This window comes from Artemia sp. Qi Xiang Cuo, chromosome 3, assembly GCF_049724085.1.
Source record: "Artemia sp. Qi Xiang Cuo chromosome 3, ASM4972408v1, whole genome shotgun sequence".
NCBI classification, from domain to species: Eukaryota; Metazoa; Arthropoda; class Branchiopoda; order Anostraca; family Artemiidae; genus Artemia; species Artemia sp. Qi Xiang Cuo.
In genome coordinates, this window is record NC_142796.1 from 82,285,420 (window position 1) to 82,305,590 (window position 20,171).

The 20,171-nt window shown below is 33.4% G+C and overlaps 1 protein-coding gene across 1 annotated transcript in view; it reads left to right on the plus strand.

The window, feature by feature from the left end:
- Positions 1 to 7,609: 7,609 nt before the first annotated feature.
- Cpr (Cytochrome P450 reductase) overlaps positions 7,610 to 20,171 on the plus strand; it is a 65,016-nt gene continuing 52,454 nt past the window's right edge. Inside the window, exon 1 of the mRNA XM_089086435.1 lies at positions 7,610 to 7,728. Within this exon, the coding sequence (XP_088942561.1) occupies positions 7,646 to 7,728 (83 nt within the window). The 5' untranslated portion in view covers positions 7,610 to 7,645. The remainder of the gene's footprint in view (positions 7,729 to 20,171) is intronic.

A 20,171-nucleotide genomic window follows, 5' to 3' on the forward strand; every position in this document is an offset into this window, starting at 1 on the left:
ATGTTTTGCTACATTATCTTCAGCAAATACACTAATGTTACTTCGTATCTGACGTTGACAATAAAAATTCGTTTCTGTTTTTAGACATATTCTTGTCACACCGGGCATGCTAGATGTTCCACATTCCACATGATTCCACATGATACCATTATCATAGGACACTGCAACAGGGAGAACTAAAATAATGCAATTTTTTTCAAAATTAATCACCCACTATTAACATTTTTACTTTAATATAACACAGTAATATAACACAAACACAATGATATAAATAATTTTAATGACACTCCAGTATTTAATTAGTCTATAAATGTAAATTTGGAAATAAACTTCTGACTCCTCTACGAATTCTTTATTCGTCTGATACTGAATAAAGCCAAAGTACATATTTTTCTAACTGTCTAAGAATAACTTGTGAAACACAACACCCATTCAAATTTATGCTGTTAATGTTAGGAATTAATCTGCCTAAAAGCGGGATCATCTATTAGATATTAATATATTCTTTTGAGGGACTATCATAACTCTCTATTTTAGTCAATTAATATAGTTTGTGCACACAGAATAATTATCCTATACTGACGTGTAACAATTTCTGACATTTTCTTTGTGCTATATATTATTTTAAATAATGTTGTACAATATCAAAAGAATTTTTCCAAAATAATATGAAAAGACTTAGCCAAGGGTGGTCAAAATAATCAAACATTTATCTTTAAAGCAAATAACAAATTTATAGTGAAGCTCATTTAAGTTAAATTTTCCAAAAGCACGTTTGTTTTCTCACATATATCATATAAAACATTTCTCACATATATCACACTCGAACGGTTTTTCTCCAGTATGAGTTCTTTGATGAGTTGATGAATCGGAGTTTCGGCGGTATTTTTTTTCACATACTCCTCTACAAACTCTGATACTGAATAAAGAGCCAGATTATATTTGTAATTGTTCTTTACGCTGAAGTTTAACTTTTAGTTCTAACTGTCTAGAAATAATTTGTAAAGCACAACACCCATTCAAATTTCTACTCTTAAGGCTATAAATAAATCTATTAAAAAGTGGGGTCATGTATTAGATATTACTATATGTTATTATGTTTATATATATATATATATATATATATATATATATATATATATATATATATATATATATATATATATATATATATATATATATATATATATATACATATATATATACACAAACAATAAGTAGAACAACAGGGAAATTTTATACAAGACAGTGGAACGCAGCTTTAAATGAATATTTCGACCCTATATCTAAGAGCAAAACAAATGAAGAGAATAAAAAACAATATAAAAAAAACTTACATTAAAATTCAATCATTAAAACTGAAAAGAGTTTTTTCAATTATTTTAAAACAGCCCTAATATCATTAGTCCAAGGACGTTCAACCAGGACTGGTACACCAAGCGAAGTGGAAAGTGAACAATCCATTCAAATCGAATAAAAATTCTTATAGACAAGCTTTTAAAACGAATATTGCAATTATTTACTGGTATTTTAATATAATTAGTTAAATCATTTTTAATAAAGTTTATGTGAAGGACATTAAGCAAATATTCCCCCAAATCACGATTTAAATAAATATTACAGTTTATTGTGATTTTAATCGCCTCTTGAACAACTGTTCACTAATAAGGCAAGTTTCTTAGAAAAGCAATTTATGACTAGGGTTATCATATATGTGACTGCTTAAAGCAGATTCAAAGAAAATATTTGTACTATTAGAATTTAAAGCTTTAGTTATGTCATCTTTGTGCAATTGTAGGCGTTTTTCTAAATTTTGATGGGTTCTACCAGCATAAAAATGGCCACAGCCACATGGTTTTTGATAAATCCATCTTTGGCGAGTAACTGGGGTTACGTCTTTACCAGAATTTAGGAAATTCATGATTTTAAACTTATTTTTAAATACGACATAAAAATTATATATATATATATATATATATATATATATATATATATATATATATATATATATATATAATATATATATATATAAACTTATAATATATATATATATATATATATATATATATATATATATATATATATATATATATATATATATTATATGAATAAGCAAATACATAAATCATACCATCGTCCTCATTACTATTTGGCTCCAATTTAAGAGAAAAGCTTTTCTCTATGAGAACTTCCTCTTTACAGATTAAAGAAGGATTAGTACTTCCAAACAGACTCTTATCATCATTTGGTAATGCGTCATCAAGTTCTAAGGGAAATTTTAGGCGAATTTAGATGAAAATCTAAAGCGATGATTTTATTGTTGTCTTAGAAACTTCGAAAACGACTCATTCGATTGGAATTTGAGTGGAATGGTGCTCTTTTCAACAGTGGAAAGTGATTGGCGGGCCACTACCCCCCCCCCGACAGCCCACCATTTTCCCAAACACATCCAATCACAATTATTAGATAGCCATTTGGTTCAACGTAAATGAAAGGTCCGGAAATTCTGTCTTTGAGGATGACAACTCCTCCAGAGCCCTCAGGGCAAAGGTCGTAATTTAGACCCTTGTGGAAGATAAGGCATATATATAAGAAAGGGTGATAGTATAAACTTCGGATGGGGCTCATGGGATTGTTGATCAGAAGTTCTAGCGCCCTTTTAAAGATTCAAAGTGATCAGAGGGTGGATACCCCTTCATACCTCAATATTTTCCTGAAATGCATCTCATAGAAATTTTGAGATGGCCATTGTTGACGTAGAAACTTTGAAAATAGAATAAAGGGGGGGGGGGTGTTAATTTGGTTTGAATAGTACTTTAGCCTAAAGTCATGATTCAGGATATGAAATTAAGAAATCCAATTCACTATCTCTCTCTCTTTCTTTTATTCTCTATCTATCTCTCTCCCTCCCTATCTCTCTTCTTCCTCTTCTCCTTTATTCCTCTTTATCTGACATATGTCAAGCCGAACCAGCCTTTCGTGATAAAACCAAAGTATACATCTTGTTCCCTTTTGAACTTCTTTTTTCTTTTATGGAATATAAAGAGAAGTTGAAAATGGATAAAATGGATAATGGAACAGTTCGAATTGATGTACTTTATTAAGACTTCGGTGAATAGCTTTATTATTTAAAAGGGTAATGCTAGGTATGACTTGTTGTTTTCATGGTTGCAGTGTTGTATGCAACATAGTAAAGAACGAACACTAGTCCATAGTAACCTAAAACTTGAAAAGGTGTCGAAAAAAAAGACTGTCAAGGAAGGAGTTGTCAAGTCAACTTTCAAGGTTTTTGCCCTCAGACACGAATTTGAGTCTCCACCCCCACTTGCTACAAAAGAGGGTCCTTTTTAGAATCTACTTTCAAGCTTTTCCATAACTGAAGGAATTCCTTCCGTCTACTACTACTACTAATGAGTCACCGCAGTACCAAGCCGCCTGAGGCCAACACGGCTACGCACGCTTCTCCGTTTCAATCTATTCAAAGTCTGCCTATTTACACCCTCTCAGAAAATTCCCATTTCCCTTTAACCTTTCCTTACGAGATCCAACCACCCCAACCGAGGACGACCTGCTTTCCGTTTAGCCATAGACTGTTGGCCGAAAAGAATAATCTTCGGCAATCTGTCATCCTTCATCCGCACAACGTGCTAACCATGTCAACCTTTCTCTCATTATGGCCCTAGAAAGCAGGATTGAACCACACTTTTCGTATAGCCTTCTGTTTGGGACCCAAAATATCAAATATGATGGGTACACCAAATATGGGTTAAGCGCAATTCAGATTTTTTTAATATTTCCTTTCTCTTGTCAACGGTTATTACATTGGTTTGGCCAACTTTAAGCATCTTATCTTTAAAATTACTGTCTTGTTTTGATTTTTCTTTTGCCTTAATTAGTTTTAGTCGTTGGCTATTGGTTAATTGGTTGCTGGTTATTTTTCTTTCAGAGATCAACTTGAGTTTTCTCTCTAATCATTTTCACACAATTGCAACAGAAAAAAATCAAATATGATTAATTTTAGACATAATCTTAAATTTTCCTAGGAGGATACTTTAAAGTACATTATATTTTTATGTGTGAATTTTACGTTGAATTTTAACGCGTTTCTTCCCCGTTGTTGGCGATTATTTATTATAAGCGATATTAAACGACTAGTTTGGCTTTCGTAATCGGTATCTTTGTAATCGGTATTCAACGACTATTTGTATAATTAGTTTGGCCTTGGTAATTGGTATTTAACGATTATAAAACAATTATAAACGATCAGGTTGTCCTTGGTAATTGGTATTTAACGATTGCATAAACAATTATAAACTGCTAGGTCGACCTTGATAATCGGTATTTATCGATAATAAAAACGATGTAAACGATTAGCTTGACATTGATAATCTGTATTTAACGATTAAAAACCATTACTTTGGCAATGGAAATCTGTATTTAACGATTGTAAAAACGATTTTAAACGATTAGATTGATCTTTGTAATCGGTTTTCAACGACTATTTGTATAATTAGTTTGGCCTTGGTAATTGATATTTAACGATTATAAAACAATTATAAACGATCAGGTTGTCCTTGGTAATCGGTATTTAACGATTGCAAAAACAATTATAAGCTTTTAGATTGGCCTTGATAATCAGTATTTATCGACAATAAAAACGATTATAAACGATTAGCTTGACATTGATAATCTGTATTTAACGATTAGAAACCATTACTTTGGCAATGGAAATCTGTATTTAACGATTGTAAAAACGATTTTAAACGATTAGATTGATCTTTGTAATCGGTATTCAACGACTATTTGTATAATTAGTTTGGCCTTGGTAATTGGTACTTAACGATTATAAAACAATTATAAACGATCAGGTTGTCCTTGGTAATCGGTATTTAACGATTGCAAAAACAATTATAAGCTTTTAGATTGGCCTTGATAATCAGTATTTATCGACAATAAAAACGATTATAAACGATTAGGTTGACATTGATAATCTGTATTTAACGATTACAAACCATTACTTTGGCAATGGCAACCTGTATTTAACGATTGTAAAAACGATTTTAAACGATTAGATTGACCTTTGTGATCGGTATTTAACGATTACGAAATTGATTACAAGCGATTAGTTTGGCCTTGGTTATTGATATTTAACAATTGTAAAAGCAATTATACATGATTAGGAAGGCCTTGATAAACGATATTTAACGATTATAAAACAATTATAAATGATCAGGTTATCCTTGGTAATTGGTATTTAACGATTGCAAAAACAATTATAAGCTTTTAGATTGGCCTTGATAATCAGTATTTATCGACAATAAAAACGATTATAAACGATTAGCTTGACATTGATAATCTGTATTTAACGATTAGAAACCATTACTTTGGCAATGGAAATCTGTATTTAACGATTGTAAAAACGATTTTAAACGATTAGATTGATCTTTGTAATCGGTATTCAACGACTATTTGTATAATTAGTTTGGCCTTGGTAATTGGTACTTAACGATTATAAAACAATTATAAACGATCAGGTTGTCCTTGGTAATCGGTATTTAACGATTGCAAAAACAATTATAAGCTTTTAGATTGGCCTTGATAATCAGTATTTATCGACAATAAAAACGATTATAAACGATTAGGTTGACATTGATAATCTGTATTTAACGATTACAAACCATTACTTTGGCAATGGCAACCTGTATTTAACGATTGTAAAAACGATTTTAAACGATTAGATTGACCTTTGTGATCGGTATTTAACGATTACGAAATTGATTACAAGCGATTAGTTTGGCCTTGGTTATTGATATTTAACAATTGTAAAAGCAATTATACATGATTAGGAAGGCCTTGATAAACGATATTTAACGATTATAAAACAATTATAAATGATCAGGTTATCCTTGGTAATTGGTATTTAACGATTGCAAAAACAATTATAAGGTGTTAGGTTGGCCTTGATTATCGGTATTTATCGACAACAAAAACGATTATAAACGATTAGCTTGACATTGATAATCTGTATTTAACGATTACAAACCATTACTTTGGCAATGTCAATTTGTATTTAACGATTGTAAAAACGATTTTAAACGATTAGATTGGCCTTTGTAATCGGTATTTAACGATTATAAAAAATTGGTTTGGCATTGGTTATCAGTATTTAATCTTTATAAATACGATTCTAAACGATCATGAAAATCTTATGTATCATTTTTTGAATCGATTCAAAAAGCACGAGACGAGTTAGCTTGTCCTGAGAAGGCAGGCTTCAGACATAGGCTACTCTAAACGAATATTGACAATTCCTGTCATCCTACTGCAGTAAAGTAGATCTTTATCTACCTCTTCTCTTCGCTTTTATTGCTGCCTCTCTTATTAATGAGGAGCTATGGAGAATTACAGCTGGAGGTGTTGCGCCACAATAAATTATCGAGATACTAAGAAGCGAGTGCGAAAACACCGAGACTTGGGTCTAGGCAGCAGGCAACGTCACTTCTAAATTTCCAGTGGGGTTTGGAGTAATGCAAGGATTTCTTCAGTACTTAGGATACTATTCAACTACGCCATAGACTGGGTTATGAACAACGCTTTGAGGAATCACAGCGGAATTGCCATCAGATAAATAGATGGCTCTTGCAATTTCTGACAGATCGAACAAGGTGGTCGTCGGAAGTTATTCCAAGGTCCTTTGTTGCCGGGAAGGGCAATTCATCGTTGGATTCCTGCCGAAAAGCAATGACTACGTCTTTTCTGTGTAAAAATTCAAACATTAACATTTTTTTTGACTTCCAAAAACAGTTACACCTTAATAGGAAAGCTACACCTTCTTAATTTGTTTGGTGTCATTTGATTTTAGGTTGTTACACCATTTTTGGTTGTACTTCCAAAGACAGTTACAAAAAAAACAGTTGGTGTCATTTGATTTTAGGTTGTTACACCATTTTTGGTTGTACTTCCAAAGACTGTTACACCTTAATAGGAAAGCTACGCCTTCTTAATTTGTTTGGTGTCATTTGATTTTAGGTTGTTACACCATTTTTGGTTGTACTTCCAAAGACAGTTACACCTTAATAGGAATGCTACGCCTTCTTAATTTGTTTGGTGTCATTTGATTTTAGGTTGTTACACCATTTTTGGTTGTACTTCTAAAGACAGTTACACCTTAATAGGAATGCTACGCCTTCTTAATTTGTTTGGTGTCATTTGATTTTAGGTTGTTACACCATTTTTGGTTGTACTTCCAAAGACAGTTACACCTTAATAGGAATGCTACTCCTTCTTAATTTGTTTGGTGTCGTTTGATTTTAGGTTGTTTGTGAATATTTTTTACCAAGGTTTCTACTTTTTAAGATTTGCCACCCGCTACTGACAAAATCCCAATTACTCCATATGGGGATCCTTTTCATTAAAAATTGAATTACTCATTTTTTCTAATTTTCTAAAAGTTTCTAAGTTTTCACCCAGCAATTAAACTTCACTTTTACTGTCTTTGGTGCTTTGATTATTTTTTGTATAATAAAAATTGTTGTTATAATATTTATTTGTTGTTTTGTTGATTTTTTTGTTGTTATAATAATTGATTACTTATATTTGAAAGGTTTTTGGGCTTGGTAATAAAACTTATGAACATTACAACGCTATGGGCAAATTTGTGGACAAGAGAATTGATGAACTTGGTGGTCGCCGTGTTTGTGAGCTTGGCTTAGGAGACGATGATGCAAAGTAAGCAATAATTTATTTAAGCCAATTGGATAAAGTCTTGAAAATCTAAAGAAAAAGGGAAGAATTATATTTCAGGTGCTGATATAAGAATATAGAGCAGCCATTATTAATTACAAAAATGTACACAAATATTAAATATTATATTTGATACCCAATTATAGCAATATTTAAATATTTATTATTTTATTTAGCTTAATTATCCGGTTTTTATTAAATTTATTTATTTAACTTATACTATTTTAATTATTGTTAATCTATTATGTTTAAATGTTTTATACCCCGGAAATATTGATTGGACAAAAAAGAACTATCTCCCCTCAGAATAATTCTAGATAAATTAAGAGCGTAAACAAAGTAATAACTAAAATGAATAAAAAAAAATAAAGTAAAGAAGCGTATAAAATGAAAAATAATTAAAATAAATAAAATAATAAAATAAATAAAGTAAAAAAGTCTAAACATGGGGTGGAACCTTAAAAAAACACAAACACCTTTAAAAACACCATAATAAACGTACAATTAATAATAAATTGGAACCCACTGTTTGCAGAATTTGTTTTTGTATCTGTCAGACAGCATATACTGTGAATTGGGGAAAAGCTTTATTTTTTCTTTTAATCCCAAATCCTCTCTCATTAGCATAAAAAAGACACATCAAAATACAATTAAAACCAAAGCAACTCGAACTTTAGACGTCACATACATCGAGGTTAGTTGCTAAACAAGAAGGTTTTTTCTTGGGAATAATTCTGAAACACAGAAACTAATTTTGTTTTTCTAAAGAAGAAAAATAAACGGGAAAACTCACTCCCAGTATAAAAGAGATTATAAAAAAAAGAGTACAATGCAAGTGGTAAAAGAAAAAAGGCAAAGGCGATGGTTTCCTTTTTAATTAAAATGAATAAAATTAATTTGAATGAAAAATATAAAAAAAAAGTCTAAAGTACCTTTTGACAAAGGTGTTTTAACTAAAACACCTTGACAGAGGTATTTTAGTTAAAACATCTTTAATTTCCCAAAAAAGCTTGAATAAAATAAAATAGATTGAATAAAATAATCAATCAAACGTGTATTCTTATTCCTTTCAAAAGGTTCTCTTTTAGTTACCCTTTTCTATATACGGTACCTGAATTTTTAGTTGATTAATTAAAAAAAACTTGACGCAGTAGGTTTTAGGCTTCTGCAGCGAGACGATACCCAAACTCTTGTTTGTAGTTATTTTTATTCGATCCAAACTTGATTTGCATATTCAATTTAAGTTTCACTCGTTTTAAGATTTATTTATTCATTTACATTAATATATATTGTATGTTTTGTTCGCATTGATTGTATGTTTAATTTTTGTTCGTTTTAAGTTTCATTTATACTTTAATAGCAAAATATTTTTTTTAGTTTTAAGCTAGATTTTCATATTCAATCTAAGCATTATTCGCTTTAAGATTTATTAATTCAGTTATATTATAACTCGTTGTATATTTCTGACTATGATTGTTTACTTAATTTCTGTTCGTTTTGGGTTTCATTTATTCTTTAATAGTAATTTCTGGTCGTTTTGAATTCGAATTTTAAAAGGTATTTGTATCTGCTGAGGTTAAGTTTAAAATGGCCTTTACTGTTCTTTGAAAAACTTATTTTTCGGAAAGTTTTTTTTAATTAATTTTGTTTCATTTTTGATTGCAAAAAGTTTCAAGTTTTTTTTGGCATGGGGGGGGGGGTGCTTAATGTCCGATTATTATTGACTTTAAAAAACGGATCTAGAACTTTCAATTTATATCGAATGAGGCCTTTTTCAAAGTCTATACAATAACCTCTTTGATAAAAACTTAGTATGTGAACCAAAGACAGCTTGCATAACTTGTGGACAGCGATTGACAACAAGAATGGATTGAAAAAATAGCTCCAATAAGGGGGTTGAGACCATTTCACTTGCTGACACAAAGAGATCACGGCTGTTTGGAATTGACCTTAATAGGAATTTGTGTGCCAAAGCAATTTTGCATCTATCACAGAGTATGTATTTTAACTTTATAATTGGATAATTATAATAGATTTTCTATGTATTCTTCCGAAAAAAAACCCCTTCACATAAGTTATAAAACCCCCTTCATAATTTATGCCCCAGGGCATAACATACAACACTTACCTCTGGGCTCTGTTGGGCTGTGTCAACACCAGTGTTCTAGTTATAAGAACTTTGGACTATGTCAAGAAAATTTCTACCTCAAAATTGTCCTCTGATGCATTTAGGGCGTGGAGGAGGGAGAGGGGCTAGTTGCCCTTCAATCTCTTTTGATTCTTAAAAAGTGAACAAGAACTTTCAATTTCCAATCAAACGAACCCTCTCTAAAGTTAATTCGAGCATCCTTCCATAAGAAACAATATGAAGGATTCGGAGAATCCTTAAATAACAACCCAAGACCTGAGGGCTTTGGGGGAGTTGTAATCCTCAAAGACCTAATTTCCAGAACTTAAAACTACGTTTAATATAATGGCTGTCTTAACATTTTTATTGGATGTGTTCGAGGAAAAGTTGGGCGGGAGAGGGGGGTTAAATGCCCTTAAATCACTTTCGACTATTACAAATGACACTAGTCCTCAGAACTTTCAATCGAATAAGCCTTTTTTAAAGGTTTTACGACACCACCTTCTATAAGAACCTTATATGCCCCCCGGACCCAACGTAAAATACTTGCCCTGAGGGTTGTGGGGGATTTTCCCACTAAAAGACATATTTTCTATTTGGAAAGCAACTAGGCTGAACAAAATGTCTAACTCAAAATTTTGATAGGATGTGTTTGGGGGAATGATGGGCGGGGGGGGGGGGGCTAGCTGCCGTCCAATCACTTTCGACTATTAAAAAGGGCACTAGCCCTTTGAATTTTTAATTGAAGGTGCCTTTTTTTAAGTTTCTACGACACCTCCTTCTATAAAAACCCTATATGCCCCCAGGGCATAGCTTAAACTCGTGCCGAGGGTTGTGGGGGAGTGTCCTCCTCAAAAACATATTTTCTATCTGGAAATCAGCTACACTGAACAAAATGGCTATCTCAAAATTTTGGTTGGATGTGTTTAGGGGAATGATGGGCGTAGGGAGGGGGGAGGCTAGTTGCCCTTTAATCACTTTCGACTATTAAAAAGGGCACTATCCCTTTGAATTTCAAATCAAATGAGCCTTTTTTGAAGTTTCTACGACAACGCCTTCTATAAAAACATTATCTGCCCCCGTGGCATATCTTAAAACCCTTGCCCTGATGGTTCTGGGGGAGTGTCCTCCTCAAAAACATATTTTCTATCTGGAAATCAACTACGCTGAACAAAATGGCATTCTCAAAATTTTGATTGGATGTGTTTGGGGAAATTATGGGCGGGGGGGGGGGGGCTAGTTGCACTCCAATCACTTTTGACTATTAGAAAGGGTACTAGCCCTTTGAATTTTCAATTGAATGAGCATGTTTTGAAGTTTCTATGACAACGCCTTCTATAAAAGCCTTATCTGCCCCCAGGACACAACATAAAACCCTTGCTTTGAGGGGTGATGGCGAGTGTCTCCTCAACAATATAATTCCAATCTGCAAATCACCAGCTCTGAGACAAATCGCTATATGAAAATTTTTAGTGGACGGGTGGGTGGGAATAGTGAACGGTAGGGGGGGGGGGGAAGGGGGCTAGATACACTCCAATCACTGTCGACTATTAAAAAGGGCACTAGCTCTGTAATTTCCCGTCGAGTGAGCATGTTTTGAAGTTTCTACGACAACGCTTTCTGTAAAAACCTTATATGTCCCCAGGGCATAACTTAAAACCCTTGCCCTGAAGGTTGTGGGGGAGTATCCTCCTCAAAAATATATTTTCTATCTGGAAATCAACTACGCTGAACAAAATGGCAATCTCAAAATTTTGATTGGATGTGTTGGGGGAATGATGGGCGTGGGGGGGGGGGCTAGTTGCCCTCCAAACATTTTGGACTATTAAAAAGGGCAATAGCCCTTTAATTTCCAATCGAATCAGCCTGTTTTGAAGTTTTTACGACAACGCCTTCTTTAAAAACCTTATATGCTCCCAGGGCATAACCAAAAACCCTTGCCTTGAGGGTTGTGGGGGAGTGTCCACCTCAAAAATAAATTTTCTCTCTGGAAATCAACTACGCTGAGCAAAATGGCTATCTGAAAATTTTGATTAAATGTGTTTGGGGAAATGATGGGCGTGAGGGGGGGGAGGTGGGCTAGTTACACTCCAATCACTTTCGACTATTAAAAACACTAGCTCTTTAATTTCCAATTGAATGAGCCTGTTTTGAAGTTTCTACGACAACGCCTTCTATAAAAACCTTATATGCCTCAAGGGCATAACTTAAAACCCTTGCCCTGAGGGTTGTGGGGGGGGGTACCTCCTCAAAAATATATTTTCTATCTGGAAATCAACTACGCTGAACAAAATGGCTATCTCAAAATTTTGATTGGATGTTTTTGGGGAAATGATGGGCGAGGGGGGGGGGCTAGTTACACTCCAATCACTTTCGACTATTAAAAAGGGCACTAGCTCTTTAATTTCCAATTGAATGATCCTTTTTTGAAGTTTCTACGACAACGCCTTCTATAAAAACCTTATATGCCCTCAGGGCATAACTTAAAACCCTTGCCCTGAGGGTTGTGGGGGGGTATCCTCCTCAAAAATATATTTTCTATCTGGAAATCAATTACGCTGAACAAAATGGCTTTCTGAAAATTTTGATTGGATGTGTTGGGGGGAATGTGGGGCGTTGGGGGGGGGGCTAGTTGCCCTCCAATCCCTTTCGACTATTAAAAAGGGCACTAAAACCCGCGATTTTAAATTTAAAGAGCCCCCTTTTAAGCTTCTACGACGACCCTTTCCATATGAAGTGCCTCTGGGAAAAAAAAAAAAAAAAATAAAACATTGGAGCCGTATGGCCTTTACTATAGGCAACGCTACAGCGTTGCCTCTGATATACCTGCCTATATTTTCGCAACCGTGGGCACCGTTTTGGCAACCGTTCTTTCAATCCATATATATATTTTTTTTTCTTGTGTTTCATTTAATGATAGGGTAATTGGCTCAATTTCTTAAATTTAAAACCACTTTTTGGCTTTAAAATACCTTTAATATACTTGAGGTGTTCAAATAAAGTAAATTTTGAATAAAAGCAACCTTTATAAATTTGAAAAGAATTTTAAGTAAATTTTACACAAATTATTCTGCAAAATAGAAGACTTTTCTTCAAAATTGTATCGTTTTCCCAGTTTTATTTACTGTGCACAAAGGTGATGGTGCCACTCACAATAAAAAAACAATGTTGCCATTTACTCTGCCAGAATTATCTGATCTGTGTGAACAAGTAAAAAATGCTTTTTCAATTTAATACGGCTTTTATACACCTGAAAAATGCTTAAATAAAGTAAGTTTTGTATCATAAGACATAGTGTCCTTTTCTTCTAAATCGTGTTGTTTTCTCAATTTATATGCCATGCACAAGGGGCAATGTTACCATTGCATCCGTTCAGTTAGCTGATTTGTGAAAACTATGTGCTAATTCTAGTGTGAATGGAGACGACCTTGTTGGTTTGGCCTTGTTGGAGATGACCCGTTGGTTTAGCCTTGTTGGAGACGACCTTGTTGGTTTAGCCTTGTTGGAGACGACCTTGTTGGTTTGGCCTTGTTGGAGACGACCTTGTTGGTTTGGCCTTGTTGGTTTGGCCTTGTTGGAGACGACCTTGTTGGTTTGGCCTCGTTGGAGACGACCTTGATGGTCTTCTCCTTGATTGGGTTAGCACGGAGACGCTGTCGTATAATTTCATCACCGGTGTTAGATCCCGAGTCCTAAAGCTACAGCTGAGTTTGAACTCTGGGTTCTGTATTACCAACCTGAGTTCAAAACCCACAGCACCACTACAGGTCCTGACCTTGTTGCATCTATAGGTTTTGAACCACTCTGGCTGAGCTTTTTTAAAATGTTTATGTTTTATTTCGCTTGTTATGTTTTTTTTTGTTCTTGTGTGTTTAATTTAATCATAGGGTAGTTGGCTCAGTCTCTGAAATTTCAAACCGATTTTTTAGTTTAAGGTCCCTTTGATCTGCATGAAGAGTGCTCAAATGAAGTAGATTTTTTATTAGTTGTAATTTTTGTACAAAGTAATTTAAAATAAATTTGTTAAAAGTAATTTTGTAAGTAAGTAAATTTGTTTCTTAAAAATATTTATGTTGTCTAATTTAATATATCGTGTACAAGGGGCAGTATTGTTACTTTGTAAAAGGTGTTACCACTTCTTCTGTTGCAGTTAGAGCTGCAATGTGCGAATAACGTTCCGAATCTTCAAATTCATTGAAATATCCCGAAATTTAACGTTTGTAATTACGCATGTCAACAAGAAATAGAAATTGCTAATTTTTATCAATGTTTGTCTTAAGGGGGAATCCTATTTTATTTTTGGGGTATTCCCCTAGACCCACCTGCGCCACAACAGAACACGACCTTGCTGTATCTGTAGGTTTTGAAACACTCTGGCTGAGGGGAGAGTCCGGAGAGCCGAATTTTCTTTTGGGGAAATTTAGAAAACACTTTAAGATCTGAGGATAGATAGCTTTACTTCCATGAACTGCAGTATGCTAGAATCTTTGAAGTGGAAGGTCCGTAATAAGGTCAAATATTGATTTTCAGTACGTGCAGTATATTTGAAGCATATATTATAATCAAAATCTTTCTGTTTCAAACCCCCCTCTCTGAAGTGAAATTTGAAATGTAGTTCATTCAATGCACCCGGAGTCAGTTCATTCAATGCACCCGGAGTAGTCAGTTCATTCAATGCACCCGTAGTAGTAACATCCCTGTGCGAGCGCTGTGTAAAATTTGCTGTGAAATATCTTGGGCGTTCGTTTATCGATCTATTTGAAAATTATAAACATTATTGGATAGAGAACAATACAAAAAATTATTTGATAAGTTGACAAGTGAAGTGCCTAGTGAATTATCTTGGTCGTTCGTTTATCGAGCTATTTGAAAATTATAAACATTATTGGATACCAATATGGTTAAGAAAAGTGGAAAGCGATCAAGACAAAGCGATTTGGACGAGTCTAGAGGGTCCACGGAATCGACTGATAATGTTTCAAAGTTGGATAAAATCCTTGCAGTCGTCGAAGAAACTAAAAATGATATTTCGGAAATAAAAAGGGAAATCAGTGACATTGAGTCTAGTTTAGCGTCCCTAACGTCTCGTGTTGAAGATTTGGAATAAACAAAAGTGACCCACGAAAATGAGTTATCTAGTATCAAGCAGGAAATATTGGCAATACGTAAACAAATTGCAAAGGAACCCGGTTTTGGTGAGTTAGCTACGAGAGTCCTTGTGGTAGAAAACATGGATAGAAGAAGGAATATTATTCTATGAAACATTAAAGGTGAATCTAAGTCAAAACCTAAGGAGCATGTTAACGCCTTACTGTCCCAACATCTTGGGATTAATACCCAATTTGAACTACTTGATTTTACGGATCGATTTCTCAAAATCCAGCTCCAGGATGATAAGGACAAATTCCGTATCCTTCAGGGAAACAAGAAATTGCGTGAAAACCCGTTCAGAAGAGTAGCCGGAAGTGAATCTCCCTATGTCTATATAACAGATGATGTGACAAAAGGTGTTCGTGACATTCGTAACTCCCTGAAAATCAAACAGAAAGAATTGAGAGAAAAGGGAGTCAGTGCTTGGATCCCCCCAGTCGTCCCTACTGTATTATGCTTGATTGAGAATGAGCAAAAAGTGAAGCTTAAATGGTATAATGTCGTATAAGTCAAATGCATAAAAAATGTATCGGAAGTGGATTAAAGTGGTTTTTTAGTATGTTTGAGTGGATTTATGATTGTAGTTAGTTGTGATTTAGCTCAGGTATCCGTGATTAAATTGCGCTCGCCTTCGGGTGATGATGATAAGGATAATGGTTAGAGTGAGTATGATGTCAAATATTGTTTTGGTACGCTGGATGAAATGGAAAAAAATCCCATTGACATTAATAAATGCATTAGTTGATTTTCTACAAATTATAATTAATTTCAAGAATTTTGTCTTGACTATAAAAACAAAAATTTATCTTTCAACTATAATCCAGATCAAAATTATAAACTTAAAATACTGCAATTTTAGAATTGTAATTTTGGAGGATTAAATAGCAGCTTAAATTTTTTGCATGATTTTCTTAAAGGGTCGTCAACAGATGTGTTAGGAACTTGTGAAACATTTCTTGATAAAAATAATACATTCCAACATTAATAAAATTATAAGTTTTTTCATGGTAGTCGAAAACAGAATAAGAGAGGAGGAGTTGGTATTTTTATACGAGATGTTTTTGCATCTTCTTTACGTAATGAATTTATGGTTTGGAATGTTGAGATGCTATTTGAGAGTTGTGTAGTAGAAGTGAATGATGGAAGAAATACTTTTTTGGTAATTGTAGTATATCGGCCACCATCGTCTAGTATTCAAGAGTTTTCAAGTCAATATGAGTCGTTGTTAGATGGCCTCACCCAGCAACACCATCCATTTTATGTAATGGGGGATTTTAATATTGATTTAATGCGACATAATGTTTCGACATCGAATAAAGGATTAGAATTTTTGAATATTTCATTTTTGCATGGTTTGTCACCTACTTGTTTACTACCATCAAGAATCTGTGATAACCATCCAACTCTTATTGATAACAAATTGACTTCTAAAAATTGTCCTGATACCAATATGGTTTTAAATGACGCGTATGATCTTTGTTTTGTTGTTTCTAACTTCTCCAGATGAAGAGTGGACTTTAAAAAGGGACGATAAGAAAGCTATAAAACGAGATTTAACTCGAAACATATAGATGAGATGAAAGTAAAAATAGGAGATATAGATTGGAATGATGTCCTAAATGTTGAAGACCCGAATCAGTCAATTGTTTTATTTTATAGTAAATTTAACCAAATTTTCGACCAAGTATGTCCTATGGTATTAAGAAAGAGTAAGGATTTGCCTCGTAAACCATGGGTTACTGAAAGTCTGTTAAAGAGTATAAAAGAAAAAAATAGATTGTATAAGGTGAAGATGAAGTACCCAAATGAAATTAATACTGAAAATTTTAAAAAATATAAAAATCGGTTAACTATTGTTCTCAGAGAAGCGGAAGCAAAATATTATCAAAATTAATTTTGCAAATGTGATTCACCTCGGGAAACATGGAAATTAATAAATGAAAAAATGAATAATGTTAAAACAAGAAATATTCCATCTCACATTACAAGTCATGAAGGAGTCAAGATAACTGATGAGAGAGGGATGGCGGAAGCATTGCTGACCATTTTAGAAAAGTTGGACATGGTCGGGTGTATAAAATCTCTGCTGGAACACATAGTAATAGAAAATATTTGCCAAATAAAGTAGATCATGCTATATTTATGTACCCTCTCTGGGTCCCAGAGTATAAAAAAGCCGTTAATATTTTGAAGAAGCGGTTTTCGATAAGAGGTGAGGTCATATTGACTTCTCTGTTTAAAGAATTAGCTGGTGGACTTTTTCAGCCGCTTTTATATATTTTTAATTCTTGTTTAAAAAATTGATTTTTCCCAGTTTGTCTTAAAGTAGCTAAAATTTTACCTTTGTTTAAAAAAGGTGATAAAGATAACCCAAACAATTATAGGCCAATTACTATTTTATCACCTGTTTCTAAAGTTTTCGAAAAGATAATAAAAAGTAGATTTATTTCGTTTCTGGAAAAGAATAAGTTTTTTTCTCCTAATCAGTTTGGTTTTTTGAGTGGTAGATCAACAGAGCAAGCAGTAGCTGCTTTACATCATTTCTTATCAGAGGCTATGGATGATAGTTATTTGGCGGCAACTATATTTTTGACATAAAAAAAAGCTTTTGATACAATAGATCATGCAATTCTTTTTGATAAGCTGGAAAATATAGGAATCCGTGGAATAGCTCTGGATTTAATGAGATCGTATTTATCTGAAAGAAGTTTTAAAGTCCAAGTTTGTGAAGAATCATCTCATATTTTCTCTTTAGAAAATATAGGGGTACCGCAGGGATCTGTATTGGGGCCGATACTTTTTTCGATTTATGTAAATGATCTTCCAAATTGCATGCCTTCAGGTGATGAGTTACCAATATTGTTTGCGGATGATACAGCAATTAGTTTGAGGGCGGGCAACGAGGTGGACCTACGATTGTCCTTGGAGACTGTTGCTTTGAATGTAAATTTTTGGTTTCATGATAACCGATTAATACCTAATTTAGAGAAGTCGGAATTTATGGTTTTTGGGAGAAATTCGAGGTCAGTGAAGCGTGTGTCATTTCGAATTATTAATGTTGGAGCTTCCTCCATAAAAAGAGTGGATTTATTTAGATATTTAGGTATTTATATTGATTCAACTCTGTCGTTTAAGACGCATATTAGTAAACTTAAAGCAACGGTGTCCAGGAATCTCGGTTGTTTGCATAGGTTGAAGTTTCTGTTTCTATACCAAATCATTAGAACTTTATATTTCTCATTAATTGATAATTATTTCCAGTATTGTCCTATTGTTTCGATGCTGACTTTCCCTTCACAATTACGAGGACTCCAAGTTGTTCAAAATAAATCAATAAGAATTCTGGAGCATTTTTTAGCACACCCTAGGAAGACAGAGGAATTATCTGAAATTAAAACATCTTTTCTATTTCTTGATATTCTGGATTTACAACAAATTTTGCACCTTAATTTGGGCATATGGTTTTTGAAAATCCAACATAAAGATCATTTTTCAATAGTATGAAACTTTTGGTTGAAAATAAACATAGCCATTTATCAAGAGCTAGGGTTAAGTTTCTTTTCCCGTTTGTAAAAAATGAGAGATCCAGGCTAAGTTTAAGATATCAAATTCCTCAAATTCCGAATAAATATAAGTTATTTGAATTAGTAAGTGAATCGCCATCACTTTACATATATAAAAAGAAATTGAAAAAGATGGTCCTTTAAGCCTACATTAGCGGGGATTGATTTTATTATTGATTTATTTATAAATTGTTAATTAAATCCCAACCCTATATCCGTGAGTCTATAGTTAATTTATGTTTTTTTTTTTTTTTTTTTTTTTTTTTTTTTTTTCTCATTTCTTCTTTAAGTTTAATTTAAATCATGTTTTGTTCTTATCAAATTTTATTTTCTTTCTGAAGTTATTTTAGCGGGAAGTGTAGTTTTTTTTTTTTCCCCTATTGTTTGGTAAAGGAGACATTACGAGATTAATCTCTTCTCCTTTGTAAAAAATTTATGTATATGTTTTTGTTAAATAAAGTCAAGTCAAGTCAAGTAAAATTTTAAATGAATTGAATTTCTTTTCTTGATTTTTCTTGATAAATATCTTGAAAGGAAATACATTATATGTAGGCTATACAACCTACCCCTTACCCCCTTTTATACAGATAATTATTCTAATTTTTCTGTCGCAATGCGTTATATTTTTATAATTAATTATAATTCTAAGAAATTAAGAATCTTAGAGTCACTTAACGGCTCGTAAATTTAGTCAGTCTTAACACTCCCTTTCTTGGATATTTTTTATTCATGATTAGGGGATTCGATATCTTAAAATCATTTTCCGAGCCTCAGGGTCGGCTGACCGTGCCGTCTTGGGCCCAGGCGGGTTGGTCCTGCAAAGAGTTGTTAGTAGTAGGGTTAATAGTTGCTTTTTCAGAGCTAGGAGGACAATCAAAGACTGGGTCGAACGTATTCTATATTGGAGGAATGGTTGAATCAGGAATGATATAAAACGTAAATTAAAACTTATATTAATTAGATACAAAATAAGTCTTTATTAAAATGTTGCTTATTAAAAACTGGGGTAGTAGAAATACATCTTTTATTCGTAGCATGGTGGCTAATGCACATAAAACGTGCAGAGTTGAAGGAGTGCTTCAAATGACCCAAATTGCGAGTTGACTTGCCAAGATTAGCCTTAGACTTAAGGGGATCCGATATCTTTTATTAGGTATGCTAGAAAATTTAAGGGACTGCCCTTTCCTGAACTTAAAAAGAACGCTCTGTCCCATTAAAAAAAAACGAAGTAGACACCTTCTTATGATGTAAGTCTCTTTAAAACTGAATACTTCTTTTTCCGGCACAAAACGGGAGAAATTAAATGGTTTTTCTAAGATTTCCTGGAAATTAGGCATTGGCTTTTAGTTTTCTGTCCTTTATTAGGATCTCTTATCCAAGCTCTACAAGCTGTGGCAATACCGTGCAATCATTTTTAATAGTTTGACCACACAAATTAAAAAGTTTATAATGGGTGAGATAGGGTGATAGCAACGATATAGTATGAATATTTGGAGCATAGTCCCTCGCCCCCTTTCCCCCACGGAATATATTCAAGTCCCCTGCTGTTCAGTCTAGGGTCCTTTATCCTTTACATGATTTAGGGA